General features: G+C 38.8%; 3 protein-coding genes across 12 annotated transcripts; 2 read left to right on the top strand and 1 right to left on the bottom strand.

The window, feature by feature from the left end:
• Positions 1 to 434: 434 nt before the first annotated feature.
• Positions 435 to 2568, bottom strand: LOC109128729 (uncharacterized). The gene is made up of 2 exons (XM_019235582.1): positions 2492 to 2568; positions 435 to 594 (listed from the first exon to the last, which is right to left on the bottom strand). The coding sequence occupies exons 1-2, from the start codon at positions 2566 to 2568 to the stop codon at positions 435 to 437; spliced, it is 237 nt and encodes a 78-aa protein (XP_019091127.1).
• Positions 2569 to 4045: 1477 nt separating this feature from the next.
• On the top strand, positions 4046 to 20075 carry LOC147928707 (uncharacterized). 10 transcript variants are annotated; one of them, XM_087483572.1, is made up of 6 exons: positions 4046 to 4274; positions 4493 to 4537; positions 8655 to 8733; positions 18224 to 18319; positions 18412 to 18661; positions 18752 to 19205. In XM_087483572.1, exons 1-4 carry the CDS (start codon positions 4221 to 4223, stop codon positions 18283 to 18285), a joined length of 240 nt encoding a protein of 79 aa, XP_087339698.1. In that variant the 5' UTR covers positions 4046 to 4220; the 3' UTR covers positions 18286 to 18319; positions 18412 to 18661; positions 18752 to 19205. The 10 variants fall into 10 exon arrangements, 4 of the variants coding, with proteins under 4 accessions (XP_087339698.1, XP_087339697.1, XP_087339696.1 ...); XR_015579645.1 differs by lacking the exons at positions 18224 to 18319; positions 18412 to 18661; XR_015579644.1 differs by lacking the exons at positions 18224 to 18319; positions 18412 to 18661; positions 18752 to 19205 and adding an exon at positions 8895 to 9182.
• Positions 20076 to 24162: 4087 nt separating this feature from the next.
• On the top strand, positions 24163 to 25268 carry LOC147928706 (1,4-dihydroxy-2-naphthoyl-CoA thioesterase 1-like). Its single transcript, XM_087483567.1, has 2 exons — positions 24163 to 24672; positions 24762 to 25268. Exons 1-2 carry the CDS (start codon positions 24547 to 24549, stop codon positions 25104 to 25106), a joined length of 471 nt encoding a protein of 156 aa, XP_087339693.1. The 5' UTR covers positions 24163 to 24546; the 3' UTR covers positions 25107 to 25268.
• Positions 25269 to 25315: the final 47 nt, after the last annotated feature.

Genomic DNA, 25315 nt, shown 5'->3' with positions numbered 1-25315 from the left:
ATAGAGATTTTTGCTACGAAATAATATTAAATATAAAACCAAAAATAATTAAAGATTTGGTAAACGAAAAGTAAAGAAATTTAAAGGAAAATTAGTGAAGAATTTACAAATTGTATAAATTAAAATAAATTTATTCTTGTAAAATATATTACTTTTTCTTTAACAAAAGTAAACTATAGAGATTTTTGCTATAAAATAATACTACATAAAAAAACAAAAAATAATTAAAGATTTGATAAACGAAAAATAAAGAAATTTAAAGGAAAATTAGTGAAAAATTTACAAATTGTAAAAATTAAAATAAATTTAAAGGATCAAACTTTAAATTAATATAAAGTAACAAGCAAAAAAAGAATGCCAGATGTCACATCTAAAGTTTGAAAAAACCTGATATATATTATATATTACATCTTAAGGATCGGAGCAATAGTCTTCTATTCAGGATCTTGTACTGGATTATCGTGAAACTTAGCAATAAAAGCTGTGGCCCCCCTATCAATACAAGGCTCAGCAATCCAAGAACATCCATCATCGTCGGTGGTCATGATTCTTGGTCTAACATTGCTCACTTTATCTTCGTTCCAATTGTCTTGAAATGATTGGACCCGGTTTTTTTAAATAATAAATAAATAATAAATATAATATAATAGAATAAACTATAACTAATGGTCCCATACTCACTAGCCACCTAATCACAATCACAATCAGCAGCGGAAATAACAATACCAATAAATATCCAATCAATATAAATTACCAATATTCAACATAACCAATAACCAAATAACAGGAATCATAGAATCATCAACCTAACAATGTTTCTAATGACCCAACTCTAGCAACTTAGCAAAGCCAGACAACATCAAACCGAGTCCCTAGAACATCCTCCTCTTCATTGCCTTGATTCCACGATCACACTTTGCCTTTACCTGCACCACAAACACATATTGCAATGCATGAGTATTTAATAAACACTCAGTAAGGCAATCTTCCCATCTACTGGGCTATACACACAAGCAATAGAGTCATCTCTAACCATCAAACAACAATCAACAAACAACAAACAACAAACCAGGACTCTGCATCGACCAACACCAGCATGCATCGACCGTCACCACATGGGGATGTAGCGACCGACACAGAAGTTGCATCGACCGATGCAAGTTACACTTGCATCGACCGACACCCAATCCGCATCGACCGACGCATGCTCGACATAACACGAAAACCCTAGAGTTTTACGCGCCGTTCTCGCACTTGCATCGACCGACGCAAGATATGCATCGACCGACGCAATGCCAAGCATCGTGTTTTCCCTGAAGCTTCTCGCCGGATCTTCGTTCCTGCAACCACAAGACTCGATCCCAAGCCACAAGAAAGCTTCCTAACGTCCAAACCAACGATCTAACAAGTCTAACATCACACAACAAGCAGATTAAAGAGTTCTCTAGCTTAGATAAGCCATGGTCCTGCACTTACCTTGCCAAGAAGAATCTGAACCTCAAACAAGCAAAACAACGCTTCTAGGAAGCTCCTACAACGATCCCAACTACAGATCTCTACAGGAACGCTTTCTCTCTTTTCTTTTGTCTCAAAAGCGGCTAAACACGACTAATGAGACAAAACTCGAGTTAAGGGTTTTCCTAACCCAAAACGCAGCGTTTAACTTAACTCGTCCGCAGAAAACTGGACCTTGCATCGACCAATGCAATCCCTAAACCGGGATTTCGGTTCGCGGATGTTACAATTCTCCCCCACCAATTTAGATTCGTCCTAAAATCTCGAACAACACTCGGCCAAGGACTCCCGTGCTACCGTCTCCACGGCCCGCACTCCTTCGATCGATCTATAGAAGGTCACCTCTAGGCGATAGACTCACGTTCCAGGCATTATTTGCTCTCGACTTTTGGACTCTCCTTTTTACTCACAGGCCTAAACCTTGAGTTTTTATTGGCTCCTCATCAGACCGAAGTTTGCATGCCATAATATTGGCTCCTCATCGGGCCTAAGCCTGCATACCATAATGTATATAAGGGAGCCCAATACTCGTCTCTCAGGTTGCCACCCTACAGCGCGCCCCCGGATCATCATCCGAAGTCGATATACCAGCCATACTCCCAAGCCACAAAGTCCTAGAATATGACGGTACTAGGAGGACCTAAGTCCCCCAAGAGTCGCGGGCAAACAATTCTGAACACGTCTGAGTCCTATCCCTATCCAGGTTTCCTTCCCGTGGCTCGCGTAAGACAACACGATGCCCTACCAACCACATATCCCCTCACGGGAATACCTCATGACCACACAAGGATCATCTCTCTGCCCAAAAAGGACCGCTAGGCCAAACAAGTGTCCTAAACAGGACCGCCACCAAGGCCAAACAAATGTCCTAAAAAGGACCGCCACCAAGGCCAAACAAATGTCCTAAACAGGACCGCCACCAAGGCTAAACAAATGTCCTAAAAAGGACCGCCACCAAGGCCAAACAAATGATGGGTCCTTTGAACAACACAAAAACAATGATTTGATAACCGAAAAAGATGATGACGACTTCTTTTTCCCGTGACCTCCCATTAATTTTCACGTTTATTGTTAAGTAGGGGGAGAAAGAGATTTAGTAAGTAGCTATGAATTGTGATTTGAACAAATTAACTCCTAGATACACTGGTATATAGTAGTATGTTTTTGACATATCCTAATAAACCCTCTGTTCAATAAACCCTCTCTTAGGTAGCCAGCCAAATTAGGCATAATTGTACTTAGTGTATTAATTAATGAATCAAACAATTGGGTGTATAGAAGAAAAGAAACCAATACAATGTCTAGAATAATTGTGTGATGTCTAGAGAAAATGTATCAGAATGTTTAGAGAGAGAGATGAGGAAAATTCTTTTTTTTTTTTTTTTTTTCTTCTATTTAATTATATGTTTATTGGGAGAAAACCATCATCTTTACACACTTTTAGTAGGGATACATGCATATGAAAGAAAACTCGATTCTATATTTGTACATACAAATCACTACAAGAAAACAAGGCGATATCCGACGGAATTCCCGACGAGCGGAATCCCGTCAGGTATTTCTGACAGATTTTCGACTGATATACGACGAGATTTGAACCATTGTAATCTGTTAGTAATCCGTCGGACAATACCAACGGGATTTAGTCTGTTTGTAATTCTGGACCATATCCCGACAGAATCCTAACAGACAACGTCCGTTAGAAAGTTTCGTCGGAACACCGTCGTTATTCCGCCGGTCATATGTTACCATTATTAAAGTCTTTTGAAAATTGTCAGTGATCCATCGGTCTTTAGTTGACAATAATTTAGAAAATTAATTATAAAAATTAAAAAACCTAAAAAAAATCATAAGTCTATTGATAATCTGTCGGGAAGTCACGACGGATTTCCAACGGCCTTACGAGTTTCCTCGGATTTATGAATTTTACTGCATTTAACACGTGTTTTAGAATCCGTTGGAAAGGAATCAGGTACATTTCCACAGATTACAGACAGAACTTTGATGGGTTTAGGGTATAGGGTATTGAAATATGAAACTTTATAACTTAACACATTCACAAACACTATTTCTTAAGGCTTAAAACACTTACAATCAGTTTTGGTCTATTATGCTACTATAAGATTAAATTTTCAAAATTTAACATGATTTCATCATAAGTGTTTCTATATACACTTAGAATGTTGCTTAAGAGTTTGAATGTTGTGAATGACTAAATTTTAAAATTCTTTTTTTTATATATATATTTTTTAATAAAATAGATTTGCAAGCTATGTAGTATACTTATTGTAATGGTAATTGAGTAGGAAAGAAAATTTTTCACCCTATATATGATGTTTTTGAACTTTTTTCATAGAACCGTCGGGAAACTGTCAGGGATAATGAAAAAATAAAAAGTTTCCGTCAGGATTCCGTTGGATAAACGCAAAATTTACCCCGGGAAATATATTATCTCAAATTTTTTGGATATTGCGGGAAAGGTTATTTAATTAATTTGGGTTAATAACCACAAAATCTTTTCTTCTTAACCACAAAAAAAATTTCTCTTCTCTTCTCACCCTAGTTGACTCACTTCTTCTTCCTCACCTATTCACTTCTTCTTTTTCCCGTTTCTCGCTCTTTCTCTCTTCTTAATCAAAGATTTTGTTCCTCATATCAACCACAACCACTCAACTATGTGATATTTTTAGCCTTTTCTCCCATATATGTTAGATTTAGGATTTGCAATTTGGTTTCAGTATCGGCGGCTGATTCAAAAAGTAAAGATTGTGGGTTCAATTATGTTAGATTAGGTGTTCTTTATGTCAGATTAAGGGGTTGTAATATGTAATACTATGATTTTGCTTTTTCAATTTTAAGAATTGGGTTTAGATCTATTTGTTACGATTTATATGGGTATTCAATTGATGTTTTATTAAGTTTTTGTATTTTTGTATAACTGTAATATTTCTTTTTTTTTTTCACACGGACTACGAAGCATATCGTTCTGGAAGAAACTGCTCCACCCAATCTCTTTCCCATGGTAGTTTGATCATATTTTTGAATCAATTTTTGTTTAAGGATTTAGAAATTAGTGTTCTTTGATTTGGGAAAATTAGGGTTCTTTGATTTTGAGAAAATTATGATCCTCAAGATTTCAAGAAGATCAATCCATTGGGTATTGTACCATCTCTTGTTGATGGAGATGTTGTCATTAACGATTCTTTTAATACAAGACAACAGACTTCAGTGTCCGCCTCAAAAGATAGTCACGATGCTTCCCCAATGCCAGTTGGCAACACGCCATCCGACGAACAACCTGTGCAACGTTCCACACGTCCTCTGGCCTTGCGTTATTATGCCTGCACAGAACCTGGACACCGCCAAACTGCATGCCCCCACCAGTCTCATCGAGGTCTTTTGTTAGATGATTCAATTGAGGGTGATGACTACGACACAACTTATGACTCGTTGGGAGAAGAAGAACATACAGACGTTAACGACATCAAACGTACTCACGGCGATCAGGGACACTTATTGTTCATCACGCGATCTTGTGTCGCTCCACACCGTCAAGACTCTCAATGGCTTCGTAACTACATATTTCGCTCCTCCTGTACTATTTGTGGCCGCATTTGCAGTTTCATTATCGACTCGGGCAGCTCTCGTAATGTTATTGCCGAAGCTGCCGTAGACAAGTTGGGACTGACTCGAGAACCACATCCAGCTCCGTATAATCTTGGTTGGTTGACTGAGGGTGTCGGTATGCGTATTACTCAGCGAGCATTGGTACCTCTTTCTATCTGAGATTATTATCGGGATCGCACTTATTGTGACATTGCTCCAATGGATGTAAGTCATGTCTTGCTCGGAAGACCATGGGAGTTTGATAGGAAAATTATTCATGATGGAGCTTAAAACACTTATAGCTTCATATGGGAAATTCAACAGATTCTTCTCTTACCGTCCAAAGAACACGCACTGCCATCTCCACCAGACCCGCCGAAGTTGACACTGGATCCGACGCCTGTTCCGTCCTCTACCAAACATACAACATTTTATTCCTTTGCTACATTCGATGCCGAGTTGCAGAAGGAGGGCATTGTATTTGCCTTGATATCCAAGTCTTCTCTGCACGTCGCCTCATCAAGCATTGACCCTCAGCTCACAGCTGTTCTCCGCGAGTTTGATGATGTCTTCCCTGCTGAACTTCCTACTGCTCTTCCCCTGCTACGCAATATCCAACACCAGATTGACCTCATCCCGAGTGCCTCACTGCCAAATCATCCACACTACAAGATGAGTCCGCATGAACATAAAGAGTTACGACGTCAAGTAGAAGAACTTCTTCAGAAAGGTCACATCCGCGAAAGCCTTAGCCCTTGTGCTGTTCCTGCATTACTCATTCCCAAAAAAGACGGTTCATAGAGGATGTGTGTTGATAGTCGCACTATTAACAAAATTACAGTCTGCTATCGGTTTCCCATTCCTCGCCTAGATGATCTGCTGGATCAGATCGGTAACGCTACAATATTTTCCAAGATTGACTTGAAAAGCGGGTACCACCAAATAAGAATTCGTCCAGGTGATGAGTGGAAGACAGCATTTAAAACACATGAGGGACTGTTCGAATGGTTAGTCATGCCTTTTGGCTTGTCCAATGCTCCCAGTACGTTTATGCGAGTCATGAACCATGCTCTTCGACCATTCATCGGGAAATTTGTTGTTGTCTACTTTGACGACATTTTGATCTTTAGTAAGTCTGTACCGGAGCATTGCCAGTACTTGCGGGACGTGTTGCTCGTTCTTTGTTAGGAGAAATTGTTTGCGGGTAAACAAAAATGTCAGTTTGCCGTCTGAGAGGTCCTCTTCCTTGGTTATGTGGTCTCCGACAAAGCATTGGCTGTGGATTCTTCAAAGGTTGAAGCGGTCCGCTCTTGGCCGATTCCAAAGAATTTGACAGAAGTCCACAGTTTTCACGGGTTAGCTTCTTTTTATAGACGTTTTGTCCACCATTTCAGCACAATCATGGCCCCAATTACTAATTGTACGAAGGAGGGGAGATTTGAGTGGACTCCAGACGCTACTGAAGCTTTTCAACTCATTAAAGAAAAGTTAACCTCTGCTCCTATTTTGGTTTTGCCGGATTTCACACTTGCCTTTGAACTCCACTGTGATGCGTCAAAGCTTGGTATTGGTGTTGTTTTAAGCCAGCTTGGTCGACCCATTGCTTGTTATAGTGAGAAGCTTTCTGGTGCTCAAGGTCGTTACAGTCCAAGCAATCAAGCATTGGCGACACTATCTTGTTCACCGCAAATTTGTGCTATTTACGGATCACGAAGCTCTTCGTCATTTGGATAGTCAAGCTAAAGTATTTTCTCGCCATGCGTCGTGGATCGCTTTTCTCCAACAATTTACCTTCACCATTCGCCATCAATCGGGTAAGACTAATCGGGCGGATGATGCCCTTAGTCGTCGTCATGGTCTGCTTACGACCATGCACACTTCTGTTCCCGGGTTTGCATCGTTTGCAGATTTGTATGCTACAGATCCTTTTTTTGGGCGTATCCTCCTCGATTTTCAACAAATCCTCAACACTGACTATGTTCTTCATGATGGGTACCTCTTTAAAGGTTTGCGTCTTTGTGTCCCTGACTGTAGCTTACGTCTCCAAATTGTTCGGGAGTTGCATCACGAGGGTCATGTCGAACGTGGTCAAACGTTGCAATTGGCTGTGGCTTCTTACTTTTGGCCCTCCATGTGACGTGATGATGGACGTTATGTTGAGCGGTGCCATACATGTCAAGTCTCGAAGGGTAAAGCGTCTAACGCCGGTTTGTATCTTCCCATTCCTATTCCAACACAACCTTGGACCGATGTAAGTATGGACTTTGTCTTGGGGCTTCCCCGGACGCAACGGGGCAACGACTCCATTTTTGTGGTCGTTGATCATTTTCCAAAGATGGCTCATTTTATTCCGTGTATGAAGACTACCGATGCAGTGAGTGTGGCTGTGTTGTTTTTTCACAAGATATACCGCATCATGGGTTGCCGTCTTCTATTGTCTCTGATCGTGACACCAGGTTCCTTAGTAAATTTTGGCGATTGTTGTGGATGCTGCTCGGGAATGGTCTCGCCATGAGTACCACCTATCACCCGCAGACAGATGGTCAAACGGAGGTGACGAATCATTCATTGGGCAGTCTCTTGCGTTGCTTAGTGGGTGATCACATTAAAGGTTGGGATGCTAAGCTCTGTCAGGCTGACTTTGCTCACAACCATGCAGTCAATCGGAGTTTGGGGTTTAGTCCTTTTCGTGTTGTGTATGGCTTGGTTCCGCGTGGACCTTTGGACCTCACGACATTACCTGAAAAAACTCGCCTCCATGGTGGAGCTGTCGACTTCTTTGAGGATTTACAGGCCGTCCACGCACAGGCGCATGCTAATTTGGAGAAGTCCGCCGCTAGTTACAAAGCATCGGCTGATAAGAAGCAGCGAGAGGTTTTGTTCGCTCCCGACGATCTTGTTTGGGTGGTTATCACAAATGATTGTATGTCGTTACATGAGTATAACAAGCTCAAGTCCCGGAAAATTGGACCTGTGGAAGTTCTTGAGCGCATTAATCCTAATGCGTATCGTGTCTGGTTGCCTGATCATACGAAAACCCATAATGTGTTCAACGTCAAAAACTTGTCACCTTACCGAGGAGATAACGACGATCCGGATTTGTGGTCGAATCCTCTCCCACCTGGGGAGACCTGATGTAGCACATGAGGTTCGAAGCGTGACAAACACTTCTTGGGTTTTTACGTGTTTGTCATTTATGTCGGTTTTGGGATTTATTAGGATCTTTGCTGTTTTGTTTTTATAAGGTTATATCCTTATTCTTAGGATTAGAAGGGTGTTTTCTAATTTCTTTATTCCAAGTATAAACATTTGCATCTCCTTTATAAGGAGCTCTCATCATCTTTTGTATTCAGTTTTTGGCATAAAAAAATCAATAAAAGCCAAAAAAAATAGGCAATCTTAATTGCCAAAGAGCTTTGCGTTGCTTAGCACTGAGAGGAGTACTCTCACCCCTGTTCTTTAGCTTCCGCTACCACACCATCTAGTCTCCTTGATATAGCAAACCTACTTACTTTTTCAGTTTTTTTACACAGGTATATCGAGGAAAAGATAAAGGTAATGCTGAGGAAAAAACTGTCTGGGTTACTTACGCTATCACAAAAGGATTTACAGGTATGGGATCTTAAATATGCACTATCTCATTGCCCTAAGATAGATGTTATCAATAATGTTTTTAGTTGATAATATGCTTTATGGTGCAATAGTCTTACTCAGTTCTCATTTAAGCATATCCATGCTTTATGCTTAGTACCATTCATCTCTTTGATGTTTAGTGTTACTTAAGATCAACGGACCCCACTAGCCCTCCGCTAGCTGCCCCAATAGACCGTCCGTGGATCCCGCTAGCCGTCCCAAACGGACTCCAAGCTGGCCCTGCAGGGCATCGATCCTAACCCATCACTGTGGATATCCCAATCCACTAGTATGTTATTGGTGCGCCAGGCGTTTCACCAATTGACCTATTGGGATAAGTTTTATTTTCTATTTTTAATAAAACATTAACCATCCGTCGAGATTACGTCAGAAAAACAGAGAAATTGATCGTTTTAATTGTCGAAAAACCGTTGATAGAGTTGTTTAGAATTCGTCGGGAATTTATCTGTCGGGAAGTCATTAATGTCCGTTGCTTATTATCTGCCGCCATTTCGTCGGGAACAAAAATCGTTGTTAATCCGTCGGAATAATATTCCGTCGGTAATCTATCAGAGATTTCTGATGGATTCCCGACAAAATTAAAATTCCCGACGCTCTAGAACCGACAGATTGATGCTGTCTGTATTTCGTTGGTTATGGTCGTTCCCGACGGGGTGCCGACAGATATGGCCGTCGGTTTGCGGCTGTTTTCTTTTAGTGAAATAATATTAGAAATTTAGGATTATCACCTTATTAATACAACACTAAACTTACACATGATTTTAATAAAGAGAATTTGTTAAAAATACAATTTTTCAGATACTCTTTTTCAAAAATATCTTTTTTTGAATTTTTGAATTTTCTCTCTTTTATATAATTAAAATATGTTAAATTAATTTTTATAATTTGTTTTTAGATTTAAGTTTTTTATTTTATATTTAAGATATATCTTTAAGGAGGTAGGGTTAGTATTTGAGATTTAGGGTTTAGAATTTAGTTATTTTGTATATTAGAATGAAGTATTTTAAAAATAGACAATATAAATTTTTTTTTGAAAAATGAAATAAAAAAAAGTATTTTTAAAAATATTCCATTAATTAAACGTCTAAATCATTTATATAAACACGAGAGGAGCACGTATAATTTGGGAAAACTTTAGTTTTTTTATTAAACAAGTTCGGCCGTGAAATATAATATTATCCCTGTTGCCATGTACAAATTGTAAATAACTCTCTTTGTATGTTATTAGTTGATACTTCCATTTTAAGCACTTTTGTCTTTTTTTTTAGGTGCATATAGTATCTTTTATATTCGTCATATGACTAATAAAATTATGCCACCTAGATTTTTACATAATTTAATTAAGAAACTTTTTATCTCAAAAAAAATATTTTGTAAAGAAAAAAAACTGAACAAAAAAATCTGTAAAAAACTAAATCTCTAATTTTACTTCCACCATGTACCTATGTTTCTTTTCTACTTAATCTTTAAATTTTGTTCATACAATTAGATTTTAACTCGCGGTACACCGCATGACTTTATTAAATTTAAAATTAGAATTGTTAGTTAATTTATTTGTTTTATTTGATGTTTAAGATTGTATTTATATAGTTATAGTTGATTGTTAATTCTAAGATTTAACCCGTAGTATATATACTGCAAGTCAATTTGTTATTTTACATAATCATAATTTAATTATTTTAAATATGTATAATATTTTAATATTGGTAGTGTTAAGAAAATAATAAAATGATGATATATCCTCGTTGTAGAACCAAATTAATAATATTTTAATTTGATCTTAATATCTATCCAAACCGTCCTGCCATATAACTCGGTCCTTTAAACATATTAGTCCTATTTATAATAGTTTTGAAACATTGTCTAAATGATGAGAAAGTTATACATACATTTTTTTGAAAAATTTGATTGAGTAATATACGTCTGTTTTAAAAAAATCAAACTGAAACATATGCGAAAACTTGTATTTTTATTATACATATGCTTTATGTAATAAAATAATTATTAAAAATAAAATAAAATCATATAAGGATGAAAGGAGAGAAGGAAATTGGAAAATGGTAATTGGGCTTTATTAGGAAGTGATTTTAGGAAATTTGTTAAATATGATAAATATTAGTTTATAATTTTCTTAATAAACAATAAATGTCAATGGCATAAGATTGTAAATAGTTTAACTCAAATTTTTTTTTTACAAAATATACTTGCAAAATGTCAATGGTATAGAGTTGTAAATAGTTTAGAATTCCAATTTTATTTTTGTCAACCAAACATTAATAATTAGAAAATAACTTCAAGATTGGTTATCCAAGTCGGAGGATAGGAGTTTACAAAAGATAGTTCTGAATTTAAAGTTCTTGAAGAACGAGCAAGACAATCTGCCCTCTCGTTAGACGATCATGGAATCCATGTAAGAGTAAAAGAAGGGAAGGAGGATCGGAGAAGGCGGGCCACTCTTCTGAGGATTGCACCATCGCAGTTAGCTCTGCACAGTCAGTCTCATAATTTTGACAGTCAACACCAACCGCTAGGATGGATTCCATAGTCCAAATCAAAGCAAGTAACTCCGAGTAAAGGGGTGAAGGGCTTCGTCTCAGACATCGCGCTCCCAAAAGTAATGTCGCATCTTCACTATTACAGTACCACCAACCCAAGCCGGTAAAAGGGTCTGAACCCTTCCAGGATCCATGAACCTGACAGAGGGAAGAAGATTCTTGAACTTCCCTGAAAGATTCAAAGCTCCCGCGGAAAAGGATTTGGCTTCCTCCCATAAAAGTTTATCATTCGCCGCCTGGTTAATAATATCGATTGGCTCTCCCTCTGTACCCTGGAAAACCTTTTTATTCCTATCCTTCCAAATTGACGATAAAACCCATGGTAACCTGAAACCGATATCCGAGACACCCGATTGGGATGATGCCCTCCAAAAAATAAAATCTAAATTCGAATAGACTGATCCATAGGGGAAACCATCGGGAATTAGCGAAACCGGAGACAAATCCCATATCCTACACGAGCGAGGACACTCAAAAAGAGCATGATTTATAGTTTCAACCTCAGAATTACAGCGTTTACACAAGGAATCACACCGTACACCTTGATGAGCAAGCCGTTCCAACACAGGGAGAGTACCAGAAGTTATCTGCCAAAAAATGTTGAATTTTCGGGGGAACTTCAAGTTTCCAATCATGGGCCCTAACGATCGAATACGTCAGTCCGATCTCAACTTCCGTAATTAACTCTCGTGCAAGCCGATACCCTGACTTGACCGAATATTTCCCTGATTTAGTATAATGCCAAATCAACCTATCCGGTTTAAGGGATGTACTGATTGCCATACTCCGAATTATCTGAACATCTTCGGGATCCATGAACTCCTCTAAGATAGGCAAATGTCAATCCTTAGTGATTGGATTAATCAAATGGTTGACCATTAGATTAGGATGTAGCTCTTCCCCTCGACCATTAGCTGGCTGTGGTTTATTACCGAGATATTGCATCCAGATCCTATCACCCACCTTGCCCCTTGTTCCACTAAACCCTTTGTTGAATAGATACTCCGCCAAGCAAAGGAGGGAGAGTATGGTTTTTTGGCCATTAGGGGTTGTTTAATCTGAAAATATCTGCCCTGCATTACCCGAGCCATAAGGGAGGATGGATAATGAATTAACCGCCAATTATGCTTAGCTAACATTGCATCATTAAATTGCTCGAGGGCACGGAAACCCAAACCTCCTTCACACTTATCCTTACACATTTTTTCTCAAGCGACCTAATACAAACCACGTGCCTTATCATTAGAATTCCACAAAAAAGTGCAATAGCACTAGTTAATTTAGACGTCAGTTCCTGCGGTAGTTTGTAATATGACATAACATGAGTTGGGAGAGCCAACACAACTGATTTAATCATGACTTCCTTTCCATCTTTCGATAAATATTTTGCAGACCAGCTGTTTACACGATCATCGAGGCGATCATGCACGTAACTGAAAACCTTAGTTCGCGATCCCTGAAGATTTTCTAGAATACCCAAGTAAGAACCCATGCCGTCTTCTTTGGAGATACCAATGACTGATTTTAACTGAGTTCGTATCTCAGACAGGACTTGCTTACCAAACATGATAGAAGACTTCTCCACATTAACCTCTTGCCTCGAAGCTTTTCCATATTTCCCTATTATTGCCATAACCATACTACATTCATTCACCTCTGCTTTACAAAAAAAATAGAGTATCATCAACAAACAACATATGCGAGATAGTAGGACAATCCCGAGCTAGCAAGATACCAGTAATCTTATTCTCCCGTTCCGCCTTTTTAGCAATCAAAACCTCTGTACAAAGTATAAACATATACGGCGGAAGAGGGTCCCCATCCCTTTCTTAACTTGACGACCACCACCAGGCGGCTTACCATTCAATGTATTGATCCCCTGTTTCCCCACCACTTTCTGCTTGTTACCTGCACTTGCAGGTTTAGATAAAGCCTTAGCAAGTAAGCGTTTTCCTGGTGAAGCCAATGACAATGCAACTCTCCTAGAACCATTAACCCCTTTTTTAACATGATCACCTTTCTTTCCTAAATCAATAGCACCCATAGCCAACTCATGCAGAGTAGAAGAGAGAGAGATACCTTGCTTATGACCATCCACATCCGCATCACCATTACCCGCCAAAGCCTCATCACTCATACCCTGACCAGAAACCGCAATCCCTGAAATATCACCCTCTGGAAACTCGCCATCTTCAAGCAAATCATCAGTATCCTCCTCAAAATCCAAAACCAGCATATCATTACCCTCCCCAGTATATTGAGGAACCTCCACTTCCAAGTCCATCTTAGAACCGCTAGTCCCATCAGTCACCGTATTCTCACAATCGCGATCCTGGCTTCTCATCTCACTCGAACTGTACTTAGCCCTGTACAGAGGCTTAGGCCACACTGAATCACCCCCCCCCCCCCTTTCTGTTAAGAGGAAAGGTAGCACCATGACCACCAAACTCCCCCCCCCCCCCTCCGCCGGACTGAGAACCTCTCTTTCCGCCACCAACACTAGACTCACCACCATTGTACCTCTTTTGACCCCAAGCAGGACCCTGGAAACAATCATGTTGGCAAGAATGTAATCCACCAAAGTCACCAGCCCCCACATTAGAATCTTGCTTGTGAAAATCTAAAGCTCTCTTGACATACTTCCTTGGCTTCTCTTATCTACCATCACTGTGAGAGGGTCCTTGTTTAGCCACAAGATGCTGTCGCTGACCTCCCCTCTTATCAGACTGGTTCTCCTGAACCTGATCACTCGTCACTTTATGCAAATTCGGGCATTCACGTTCCTCATGGGTTAGTCGAGAGCAATGTACACAAAAACCCACCAACTTCTCATATTCAAGAGACACAACTACTTCGTCGCCAGTATCAAGGGCACAACCAACTGGAATAAGAGAGGATTAAACCCATTCACAGTAACACAAAGGCTACAAGAATCCTCATCAACCTCACGGAGAATACAAAGCTTCTTGCCTATTGCTTGTAAAGTGGCCACCTCCCATCAATGCATAGGGATCCCAGCCACCTTCACCCAGAAATTGATAGCCGAAGGGTAGGTAGAAGAAATGATTGGCTCCCATTTGACCAAATACACCATCCAACCATAAAAGTGAGAAGGCCCACTCTGCAAAACCGCCTGGAGATCTGTCTCATCCTCAAAGTTGAACTGAAAGGTATTCTGTCCCAAGTCTGCTCCCACCACTTTATCCTCCAACTTCCAGATATTTGGGAGATTGGCCACTAAGGACTCCATCCTTTGAACAGAAGGATTCATCAGTCGCCCAATAAGAGTTAAGGAGAACTGTTGAATCCTTTGAGCCAAAACTGTGTTTGAAACCTTCACCGTTTCTGTACGCACCAAAGAAGCCTTGCCCTTGTTGAGTGCTAATTGAGCCATGATACCAATAGAACACGATGATGGCACTGATAGAACAAAACTTGATACGTTGACCTCTGTTGCCATCAATACACCACCCAAATCCCGACTCAGTGGAGAAAGATTAACCGAAACTACCATAATCATATACCATCAATATGATATAGCTATATAAATGAAGGCACATCACACTCTTATATATAGCTACCATCAATACGGCATATCGGATCTGATTATCTCCATCAAGGACTAGATATAAAAGTGTGATGTGCCTTCATTTATGAGCAAAGTGGTTAGGAAGTTTTTCGGTGGCACTTGTATAATAAAGATACAACATCGCTCAACCAAAATCATTTAATACCAACTAGCCAACATTATATTTGACGAATATACACATCGTTTGGGTATTCCGAATATAATCTACTTCGTCTAGACTCCTATGTATGCCAATATCAGGGGACGTTTGTAGAGAATAATTAAACACTCGTGTTTTCATTTTATAACATGGATTCTACATAAAACAAGGGTGATAGTTGTAATATATACATACTGAAACATTAAATAACATAAGATAACAAACGCGCCAATGGCTGCATGTGGTAGGTTTTTGAACGCATTTAGACTGCTGTACTCCAATTGCCACCCTAAAAGCACAGTGTCTCCATGCTAATATGTACAAGACAGCAAAAACCCTCCACTTCATTTTTCTTCCATTCGTTGATGGACTTTCCCTACCGAGTAGAACCCATTGCTAAGACATGAGATGTGCCATGTTACTGTAACCAAATGGACAATGGCTATTAGTAATGAAGGTTTGTTTCTAAAGCAGTGGGTATCAAACCCATGTTTTTTTGAATACCTTCATATAGGCATCGTGCACGTAGCACGCTTATGCCCAACACCATTACAACGTGAACATCTAGTCCCTTGCCTACGTCTTCGCTGGAATATGTAAATAATGTTTATGGTTAGCTAGATATGGAGTTTTGAATATGTGTAGTTACAGTCACACTTTACCGTGAACTCTCCACGTGAGGCTATTCATTTTCTTGGGTTTTCTCGGTGGCCTACGCGTGAATGGGGGCTGCAAATTCAGGGAAGCAATTGAAGCTGGTAGTGGATACGCATTGGAAACATCTGGAACATGATATGATTGCCTCCAATTCTCTAGTGAGTACTCTGGCGCCATGATTGCCTGCAGTTTTATGCCTTCGGTTCCAGCTACATATATTGCATGTGGTTAAGGGTAGTGTAGCATATTGAAAGCTCTGCAAGTGCAAGTCCTTTTGTCGAGGTTAACATGGAAAGTTCCAACACTGTTTGACTGGAGCTGGTAATCAACATTCTTGACCGAGAATCTTACAAATTTTTCAAAATTTTGATGGGTTAATTCCTGCATCTTTGGTGGCAATGTAGACATCTCTCTCTTTGAAGCTTCATGTTGCATTGCAAATCATCTCATAAGGGCTGTCCGAATAAATTCAAGTAGTGGGATGACAGGTAGGTCTCGTGCTTCCTTGAGCACTAAGTTGAGTGATTCTGCTACGTTGCTTGTCATAACATTGTATCGATTGGCAAGAAAGTAAGCACATGTCCAGTGGCTGAACCTGACGGTTTCAAGGTATGCCCCACATGCGGGATCAAGCTTGATGACTTCATTGAAGTACGTATGGACTTCACATTTTGGTATGCTCTAGCGGCCCAGGACACGTGAAACGCCATAAGTTTCTTCTTAAAGCTTTCTGATATGTTGCGTTGTAGGTGAACAAAACACGTTCCATCATGTGACTTAGGGTAAATCTGCATTATCAACATGTGGTTTAAAACATTAGTATATGGATTAAACAAGTACCATGTTTAATTTAGCATATTGATTTTAGGCAACACATGATTTTTGATATGATCATGAGACCATCCAAGAAGATCCTTGAGCCTTGTTCAACACGAACAAAGTTGAAGATCAATTCTTCCAGTCAAACAACCATTTGCGATACATTCCATTGCCAAAGGAGATTAATCTAGTTGTTCACTTGAAGAGTTTTAGGTCCAACTGGTTTAAGAGCTTCCAAAATTATATATGGCAACCATGAGTTGTTTTTACTAAGCCCAAGGTGAATAAATGGTACAACCCATGTTGTTTCTCATCAGCAAAATTGGACCAAGGAGTGAAAGAGAGAGAAGTTCAAGGATGCACTTATTGGGCTAATTCAAGAGATTGTGGGAAAGGAGAGCATAGGAAATTCTATTGGGGGTGTTGTCTACTAAGTCCAGTCTATTTTGAACCTAATTCAAGTCCAAGAAAGCCCAAAATAATCACGTTCTTTTGTGGTCAAAGAGGGGTGATGAAAATGGAGTTCAACTTACCTTAGGAAGGAAACCTTGGGAAGGAAAACTTCAAGTGTTGGGTCTCCATTCAACTATCTATATTCATTGTCTTTTAGTTTCAAGAATAATCAATATTTGGCTTTGTTACCAAGTTTTTAATCTCTATATAAACTCATGTAATCTCATTTGAGAATCATCAATCAATTTTCCTTTTCATTTTATGAGTCTATCTCTTTGTTATTTGTCTAGAACACTTTCTTGTTTCTTGGTGTGTAATATCCAAGCAACAGTCTCCTCTTCCTGGACTAGTGTATCATATCTAGCAGCGACTGGAGTTGGGAATATTAGCAGCCTTCCGCAACTGTTGTGCGACCCCTCAATCCATCAAATCTCCCTTGTTGCACCTTGCACCTTGGCAAGTTTCTATCCTTTCTAATCCGGCTGAGTGATCCTCGAATTTGGGCGTAATATTAGGTTATGTCCTACTAAAACCAGACTAATTTATGCACAAAGCAATCAAAGAAGCCGATATTATAGTAATTAACATAAAATTTGATGTTATTACATGATATCAGTATTCACTGTTATTACGCCATGGTATTACCTGACGAGTTGCTCTAATTGTTTAAATAACATGTTTTTTACTAAATGATAATGATATTGTCAAATTATTAAAGCTCTTGGTTAAGTAATATTATAGATACGTACCCTTCTCAATCTAGTGTAAATTGAGGAGTGTATGTCAGAGACGAAAGTCAGGGTGTCCGCATCTGGTATCGTAGAGCTTAGAACATGGAAGAACCACTCCCAAGCAGTGTCGTTTCGCTATCAACTATGCCGAAGGAAAGAGGAAATGTTTGGAAGTTATCATCTTGGCAGCTGGCAGTTAACAAGCAGCCACTATATTTCCCCTTCAAGAGTGTCCCGTCGATAACAATGACATGATTCATAGAGGCAAAGCCTTCTAACGATACCGCAAATGCTAGAAATAAGTACTTATCCTATACCGCCCCTTTGCATCAATCTATGTTTTGAGTTCAATCACAGAGCCAGGGTTTACCTCCTTCAGAACATGTATGTTAGCTGGAAGGAGGGAGTAACTATTAGCAGCTGAGCCTTGTGCACCCTCCATGGCTACTTCTCTTGACTTCCACGTCTTCCAATACGATATCCTAACAGAATGATCTGCTAACAGGAGGCGCTGGAGGTCAACTGCCCGGGAAGCCCTTGTACTTCCCTTGTATTTTGACTGCATGAGGCTCCCGGTAACCCGGGTTGTTGCTTGTCTACGGTAATTATTGCGCTCTTCCACGGTGCACGTATGGGTGAGTGTTTACACTTCTTATTTGGTAGTTTTCACATTCTTCTAACTTTACTATGTAGACACGCCATGAGCACGTTGGAGATTGCACTTCAGCGTGAGCAGTTTTTTTCATGATCGATCCCTCCAAATATGGAATCACCGGTTGAGCGTGTGAACAACTACTTTAACGTTGCAATCTTGTTTGTTTTTGAAAACACGCCCTACGAACAGCTCGTCTCCTTCGTACAGTACATCATGGACAGCTCGTTGCATCCCTAGGCTCCCTAGTAACATTGAATAGGACTTCCATTAGCAAGTGAACATCGTAGAGTATGCGATTATGGTTAAGTGTATATAGCATGTGTTTTTATTATATTTCATGTATTAAATGAATTTACCTTTTTCTTTTTGCTCATCTAGGCTTGGTGTTGCATCTTGATTGAATGATGCAAAGTTGAGACACATGGCTTCGAGCGCCGCCTGAAGGGGAACCCGAAGGTCTAGCTTAAAGTTTAGTGGTTAGGCCATATAGTTTACCGACGGTGCGAAGAAGCTACACTCCACTACTGGTCCATCTCCTTCACTTTTATTACTCCCGAAGTCTGGTTCGGTAGCATCTCCAAGGTTTATTGTCTGGCTACCAAGGTGAGCCAGGAAATCCACTTCAACGGAGCTGACATCTCCGCCCTGCGGTTTTTGAAAAAACAAGTTATCTTCATGCACATGTATTCCTATTATGTATACAAGCGAGAGTAGTAATACCTCGGTTGTAGAGTCACTGTCAGAATCTTCACCGTCAAAACATAGTTGTCGACATGTATCATTGCGTTGTTCATCCTCAACGTGCATAGAAGAAGATTCACTGTTAGTTTCATTTGTTTGTTGTGTTGCCATCATCCAACGTAGAATGGCTTCTTCATTGAGTGTGAGTGAGACTTCAGTTGTAACTCGGTAACGGAGGGAGGCCTTCAAATAACATCAACTATTTTCCTTTGCCGCGCAGATCATGGGGCGCTGATGTGCTACCAACATCATTCGCTACACTCTTTTATAGGCCCTCAAGTGTTCGGGGTTGCTACGCATGTCATCTCTCGCCTTTGCGCTGTTGCCATCGTAAGTTTCTATTCCATCAATCGATACCTTGGACGCCTACAAACAAACATTTTCCAGGTCAAGAGGGAGTGCAAGGAAAATAAACATGGTCTCATCAGTACGTATGGTTACGAGTCTGGATCTCACACACGGTGGAAAATCTAGATCCATCTACTCTGGCCATTGGTATGACAGGTGGACCTCCCCTCCATCATATTCCCACCCGAACGCGTCTTTAACGAGCTCACGAACAACTGCTACCTGTTCGCTTTCATGTATGGTCATTCTCCGCACGACGTTGAATGGGTTTGAGATGAACACCCAACTTCCATCTCCACCGTACCGATGCCCCATGAGCCACTGACGACACGAACATCACGGTCTGTTATTTCAGTTATAACAACCATCTGTACCTACGCCAGGGATATATCTTATTAAATATAGCAAAGTAGAGGTGGTTGTACAAAAAAAACAAATTGAAATATTCTTGTTTCCTATAACTATAATGTACTTACCCACCACTGCAACTTTTACTTCTATTTTGATCTTCTTTTAGTAACCTTTGTTTTTTTTTTTGAGAAGTGTGTTCGTATGTAAATGATAGCTACGGGATTCAGATTTATATATATATATGAGCAGCACTTTAAGGCTACAATATTGCCTCATATATTTTACTGAATAGTTTCCCTGGGGCTAGTGTCCGCATACTTTTGATTTTTGAATCTCATGATTCTCCCCCCCCCCCCCCCCCCCCCCCCATAAACTGAGAGCGACGATAGGAAGAGTTACACTGCAAAGCGGATGTCAGGTCATAATATCGCTGTTTTTCCTTTGTGCACCATGATATTTTATGATATAGCCATACACCATATGCATATTATGTGTTTCTTAGCGTGTAAGGTTTTGGACAGCGGTGTAATAGCTGTCTTCCATTTATGTGTCGCCGTGATAGGAATATTCACGTATGGAACAGAAAAAAAACATGTTATTCTAATGCTATCGTCGTAGATGGTAGTGTATCTACAAATGCTTTAGATACATATCACCTATATGTCTTCTCTCTCCCAATGGTGTCTTGTCGACCGTATAGTGGACAAATATTTTGGCAACGCAAGTTGTGATGTCATGATGCATGTGTTTTTATAAGGAAACATGTTTTTAAACATTAACCTGCCAATTAAGATTTTTCATCGGTAACCCGTTTGTATTTCACCCTCTTCGCGAATCCTCAGTTTAAGCTCATGGGTTTTCGTTTGTAACATAATCATTCTGAAACACCAAATGCAGCCAAAAAAGGTATTTTCATCCCACTGCAATCTATCTTGATGGCCTCACTATAATTTTCTTGAAGATTATGTTTATTATGCGTGTAACCTACCACATCGAGGAGGAACAACGCAATGACACAAGTCGATAACAAGGTTACATGCGATGATTCTACTACAGAAAAGTATGTCTTCTCACGCATGTCTTCTTAAGCATGTATACATAGTAGAAATACATGTACATATAGATAACTAGCTCTTCCATATAACTACAAGGTAAATTATTTCTTAAAAGCATGTGTTGGGTCAAAACTACCTTATACTTTGAAATGCGAAACGAAAGTGCTTTGTTCTGCGTAACCTACTTAATCTAATTTGACCGCCAATCAAATTAAAACACATGACACAGGTTTGTAAATTGTAATAGGTGATTTTTATTTGTATCAAACTCATCATTACCTACTACCTATTATGTCCCCTACACACAATTACCTACTGCCGGAACATATTTCTTCCCGCTTTAACGCCAATGACAGTTTGAAACTTTCCTCTCCCTTCAAAACGTTATTTACTAATTTATGCAAAAACGTTATTCTCTCTATTTTTTTCCATACCATGGTTGTCAACCTGCCCTGATATAAAATAGCTTAACAAAAGGCTATTGAGATACGATGATTAGTTGCTATTATTAATCGAAAATGAGGATTAATAAGGGGTGGTATTGAATTTTAATTTATGAAGATTTTTGAAGAGTTCAACAAAATCATTAAAAATGAATAAGTAAAAGATTGTTAAAAATTATTGGAGAATTTTGTTGATTAGTTTTCTAAAATCTTATAAAGTCCTCTAAACAATCCCTGTATTTTTGTGATACTTTCCATGACTTTATTTTATAAAGAAAATATCTAGAATCATGAACAAATAACATAATAATTGAACTCACTAACAATCCTAGATTCTTTTGTTTTAATTGAATAACACAATTTTTAATGATTTTATAAAAGTCTAAATCCAATAACCCAAATTTGTTAAGATTTTAAACGATTTTTTACGAATCACAAACTAATAACACTAAACTGTAACAAAATTTAACAAAATATTGATCTAATAACAACAAAATCTATATAACATTTAAAATCTTTAAAAATCTATTCAAATCTCAAACCAATAACCTCCACTTAATGACTTTATAAAAGTCTGAATCCAATAACCCAAATTTGTTAAGATTTTAAATGACTTTTTACGAATCACAAACTAATAACATTAAACTTTTATAAAATTTAACAAAATATTGATCTAATAACAACAGATTCTACGTAACATTTAAAATCTTTAAAAATCTATTCAAATCTCAAACCAATAACCTCCACTAATACTTTGGTAGATCCACTAAGAATTCAACCTACTTTGGTATTCATACTATAAGATTAGGCCATCTTTGATTTGATCGAATCGTATTCCTCTTTTAGATTTATAAATATTCCATCTCTTAAACAAAAAGAATACTAGTATCATTTTTACGTTTTTTTCTTTCAAATATCAACTTTCTTCATGCATTTTTCATCTTATGTAAATGTAAGTTGCGTATATCTTACCCTAGGACTATTAAAAGAGAAAAAATGAAAAATTAGTGCCACTTATTAGAGCATTCCCAACGGGGATGTGTTTTATTTATTTAATAATATAATTTAAAAAAATAAAGTTTTAATCCTAATATTTGCTTGACACGGATCTCTGCCCAGATCATTTTAGATCCTTAGAGACACGGTAACGTGTCAAGAAATTATTGGCTACGTTTTGTTTTGTTTTTTTTTTTGTCTTTCTCTTTACTTTATTTGCTCCTCTCTCTCTCCGTCAAAACGAACAAACGAAACGACGAAAGCAAAAATCGATTTATCAAAATCGACGAGTACAAACCAATCACAGTTCTGATTGGTTTCCAAGACAAATGGATATCTCCTCGTCGTCTTCTTCTTCTCCGATTTCGCTTACTTCTTCTCTGTTAGGTAAGAAGCTTCTCTGTTATGTGTTTGAAGAATGAAGATGATTCGGAACCAAAAAGGTAACCTCATCAAACTGTTTCTTCTAGTTATAGGTGTCTTTGATTCTATTTTATTTGTAATTTGTAATTTATAAATCGGAACCACTTTGGTGTTGAGATTGATTACTTGATTGTCTGCTTTGTGAGGTTTGCTCTGTATTGATATTTGATACTATCACTGTGTTTAGTTTGGGTGTTGAATTCGGTTGAAGTTTTGAAATTGCTAGGGATGTAGTTAGAAATTGGGTTCCTTTATGCTTCTTTTACGAGTCTTATTTCCTTTTTCGGTAGCTGATGGATTTGTCTCTTTCAGAGATGAGCCAAACAAATGCTGATTCTGTTCTCTTATAATGTGCTTTCTTGAAATGGAATTTATTCAGATACAACGCAAAGATGTGTTATTGGAGGAGACATCGATTTGGTCAGAGCTGATTCGATCCAAGGTTTGTTTCGCTATTTGTATCCTTATTCCCTTTGCCTCTGCTTCTTCTTCTTCTTTTGTTTATTGGCGATTCATCTGTGTGTGATGTTTTTATGCAGGTCCAGTCTTTGTTTGATGATGCTAAATCTCAATGTTGCTTGCGGAAGTGCATCTTCTTATGTTGATAGTTGATATCTTGATTATTTTGTTTTTAATATGGTCACATAATTGTTGAGACTAGATTGTAATAGCTTTCTAAGTAGATGCAGAAACTACTTTCTTCTTCAACTCGAGCTTAACATGAAACGAAGTTGCGGGTTTAGTATGGTAGTATGGAAGTTGTTTGATTTCCGATTTAATTTGCCTCGGATACTTTGAGCGGTCAAGCTTTCGGAGCTAAGCTATATCGGAAACTAGGTGTTCAGACTTACACAGCCATGTTTTGTCTTGCTTTGGTGTGTATCCCTCTTTCTCTCGTTTGGCTCAACATGGAAAAGCTTCTTGTGTTCCTGGGACAAGACCCTGCTGCCTGGCTTATCCCTAGACTCTTTGCTTACTCTGTTCTACAGCCTCTCACTCGCTTCTTTCAAAACCAGAGTTTGATCTCACCTCTCTGCATCACTCTGCAGTTAAACTTGTTATGTTCCTTGGTCTTTCCTATAAACAGTTTGTAATACCAAATTCGATGATGGTTGTTGCTACAGGGTGAGGGCAGCGAATGGGTAAATGTTGATATTTCAAACCCAGAGCCTTCTTCAGACGATTGAGTTGGAGTCTTCTCACCATCAAAATTCGAGTATTTTCATATTTCCATCAAACTATCTTTATGAATCATATGTTTGATTGTGTTTGATGTCTTTGTGTTTCTTTTCTTCTAGCTCATCTTCTTGTGCTCGAGCTGATGGCAAAGAGTACACAACCGTTCAATCTCCTATTCCATTTTGCAAATACTAAATGAGACACCCAAGGATGACTAATGGGAGGACAAAAATAAAAAACAGGGGTGTGAAGAAATTTGTATTATTTTTAGTATTATTGAAAAATAAAGACACCCAAATGAGGATGTGCAATGTGTTTGCTCTTATGGGCCTAGAGGTCGCCTATTAAACCGAAGTGACAATAACGTCTCACACGTGTCTAATAAGAACGACACGCGCGTCTTATCTTATACCTCTAAACTCAACCAATACGAGACGACTCTTGTCCGAAAGCTTTTGGACATTAAAAGGTCTCACTCAATCAAAACGTCTTTTAACACACTTACGTCTTCGAGACTCCATTGACGTTAAACAAATCTAATCCATCTCTTTTTATCAATTCTTAAACCACGGACCACCCAACACCTTACCTACCACTCTTTCTCTCTCTCTCTCTCGCTGAAACAGAGCACTCAGAAATGGATTCTGCATCGTCCAAGACCAAAGCTGTAGACCCTGCGCTTCACATGTTCGGTTTCGAGTTCGATGAGTTATCTCCCACACGTATCACTGGTCGTCTTCCCGTTTCTCCAAACTGTTGTCAGGTTTCCTCCTTTTTCTTCAACTGATGACTATTGTATTGATCCTTTCTTTATCCCCAAATTCTGAGAATTTTGTTTCAATTTCCTCAAAGGCCTTCATGGTGCTACATGGTGGTGTGTCTGCTTTGATCGCTGAGTCTTTAGCAAGTATGGGAGCTCACATGGCTTCTGGTTTCAAAAGGGTAGCTGGGATTCAACTCTCAATCAACCATTTAAAGAGTGCTGATCTTGGTGACCTTGTCTTCGCCGAAGCATCTCCTGTAACCAAAGGGAAGACTATTCAGGTTTGGGAAGTCAAGTTATGGAAAACAACAGAGAAAGATAAACTTAACAAAATCTTGATATCTTCCTCTAGAGTCACACTTATCTGTAACCTTCCTATCCCTGATAACGCCAAAGATGCTGCAGACGCCCTTAAAATGGTTGCAAAGTTGTAGAGTGTCTTCAGGCTTTTTTTTTTTTTTTTGGTCTCCTATGTGATTGTGTAATCTTTATTAATGGCTTTGTTTTTTTTTACTTGTATCCTACTATGATGTATCATCCATCTTCTGAAAAATTGATGATAAAGCTTAAAGTGGTAAAGACAGTGATACCAAAAACGTCTACCTTGTTTTTTTGCAACAGAAACGGAACCAAACATTGGCTG

Source organism: Camelina sativa, chromosome 14 (assembly GCF_030686135.1).
Source record: "Camelina sativa cultivar CO46 ecotype springtype chromosome 14, ASM3068613v1".
Taxonomy (NCBI): Eukaryota; Viridiplantae; Streptophyta; class Magnoliopsida; order Brassicales; family Brassicaceae; genus Camelina; species Camelina sativa.
Note: the sequence above shows the minus strand (reverse complement) of the source record. Positions and strands in the feature narration are given on the sequence as shown.

Bases quoted from the DNA above. Each gene is read 5' to 3' on its own strand.
- LOC109128729 (XM_019235582.1), bottom strand. From the start codon at position 2,568: ATGGGAGGTCACGGGAAAAAGAAGTCGTCATCATCTTTTTCGGTTATC. The intron at 595-2,491 runs CCCATCATTTGT...GGTCCAATCATT, and splicing joins TTTTTGTGTTGTTCAAAGGA to TCAAGACAATTGGAACGAAG.
- LOC147928707 (XM_087483569.1), top strand. From the start codon at position 7,739: ATGCTAAGCTCTGTCAGGCTGACTTTGCTCACAACCATGCAGTCAATC. The intron at 8,270-8,654 runs GTTCGAAGCGTG...TTTTTTACACAG, and splicing joins GACCTGATGTAGCACATGAG to GTATATCGAGGAAAAGATAA. The intron at 8,734-18,223 runs GTATGGGATCTT...ATCTGCTAACAG, and splicing joins TATCACAAAAGGATTTACAG to GAGGCGCTGGAGGTCAACTG.
- LOC147928706 (XM_087483567.1), top strand. From the start codon at position 24,547: ATGGATTCTGCATCGTCCAAGACCAAAGCTGTAGACCCTGCGCTTCAC. The intron at 24,673-24,761 runs GTTTCCTCCTTT...ATTTCCTCAAAG, and splicing joins TTTCTCCAAACTGTTGTCAG to GCCTTCATGGTGCTACATGG.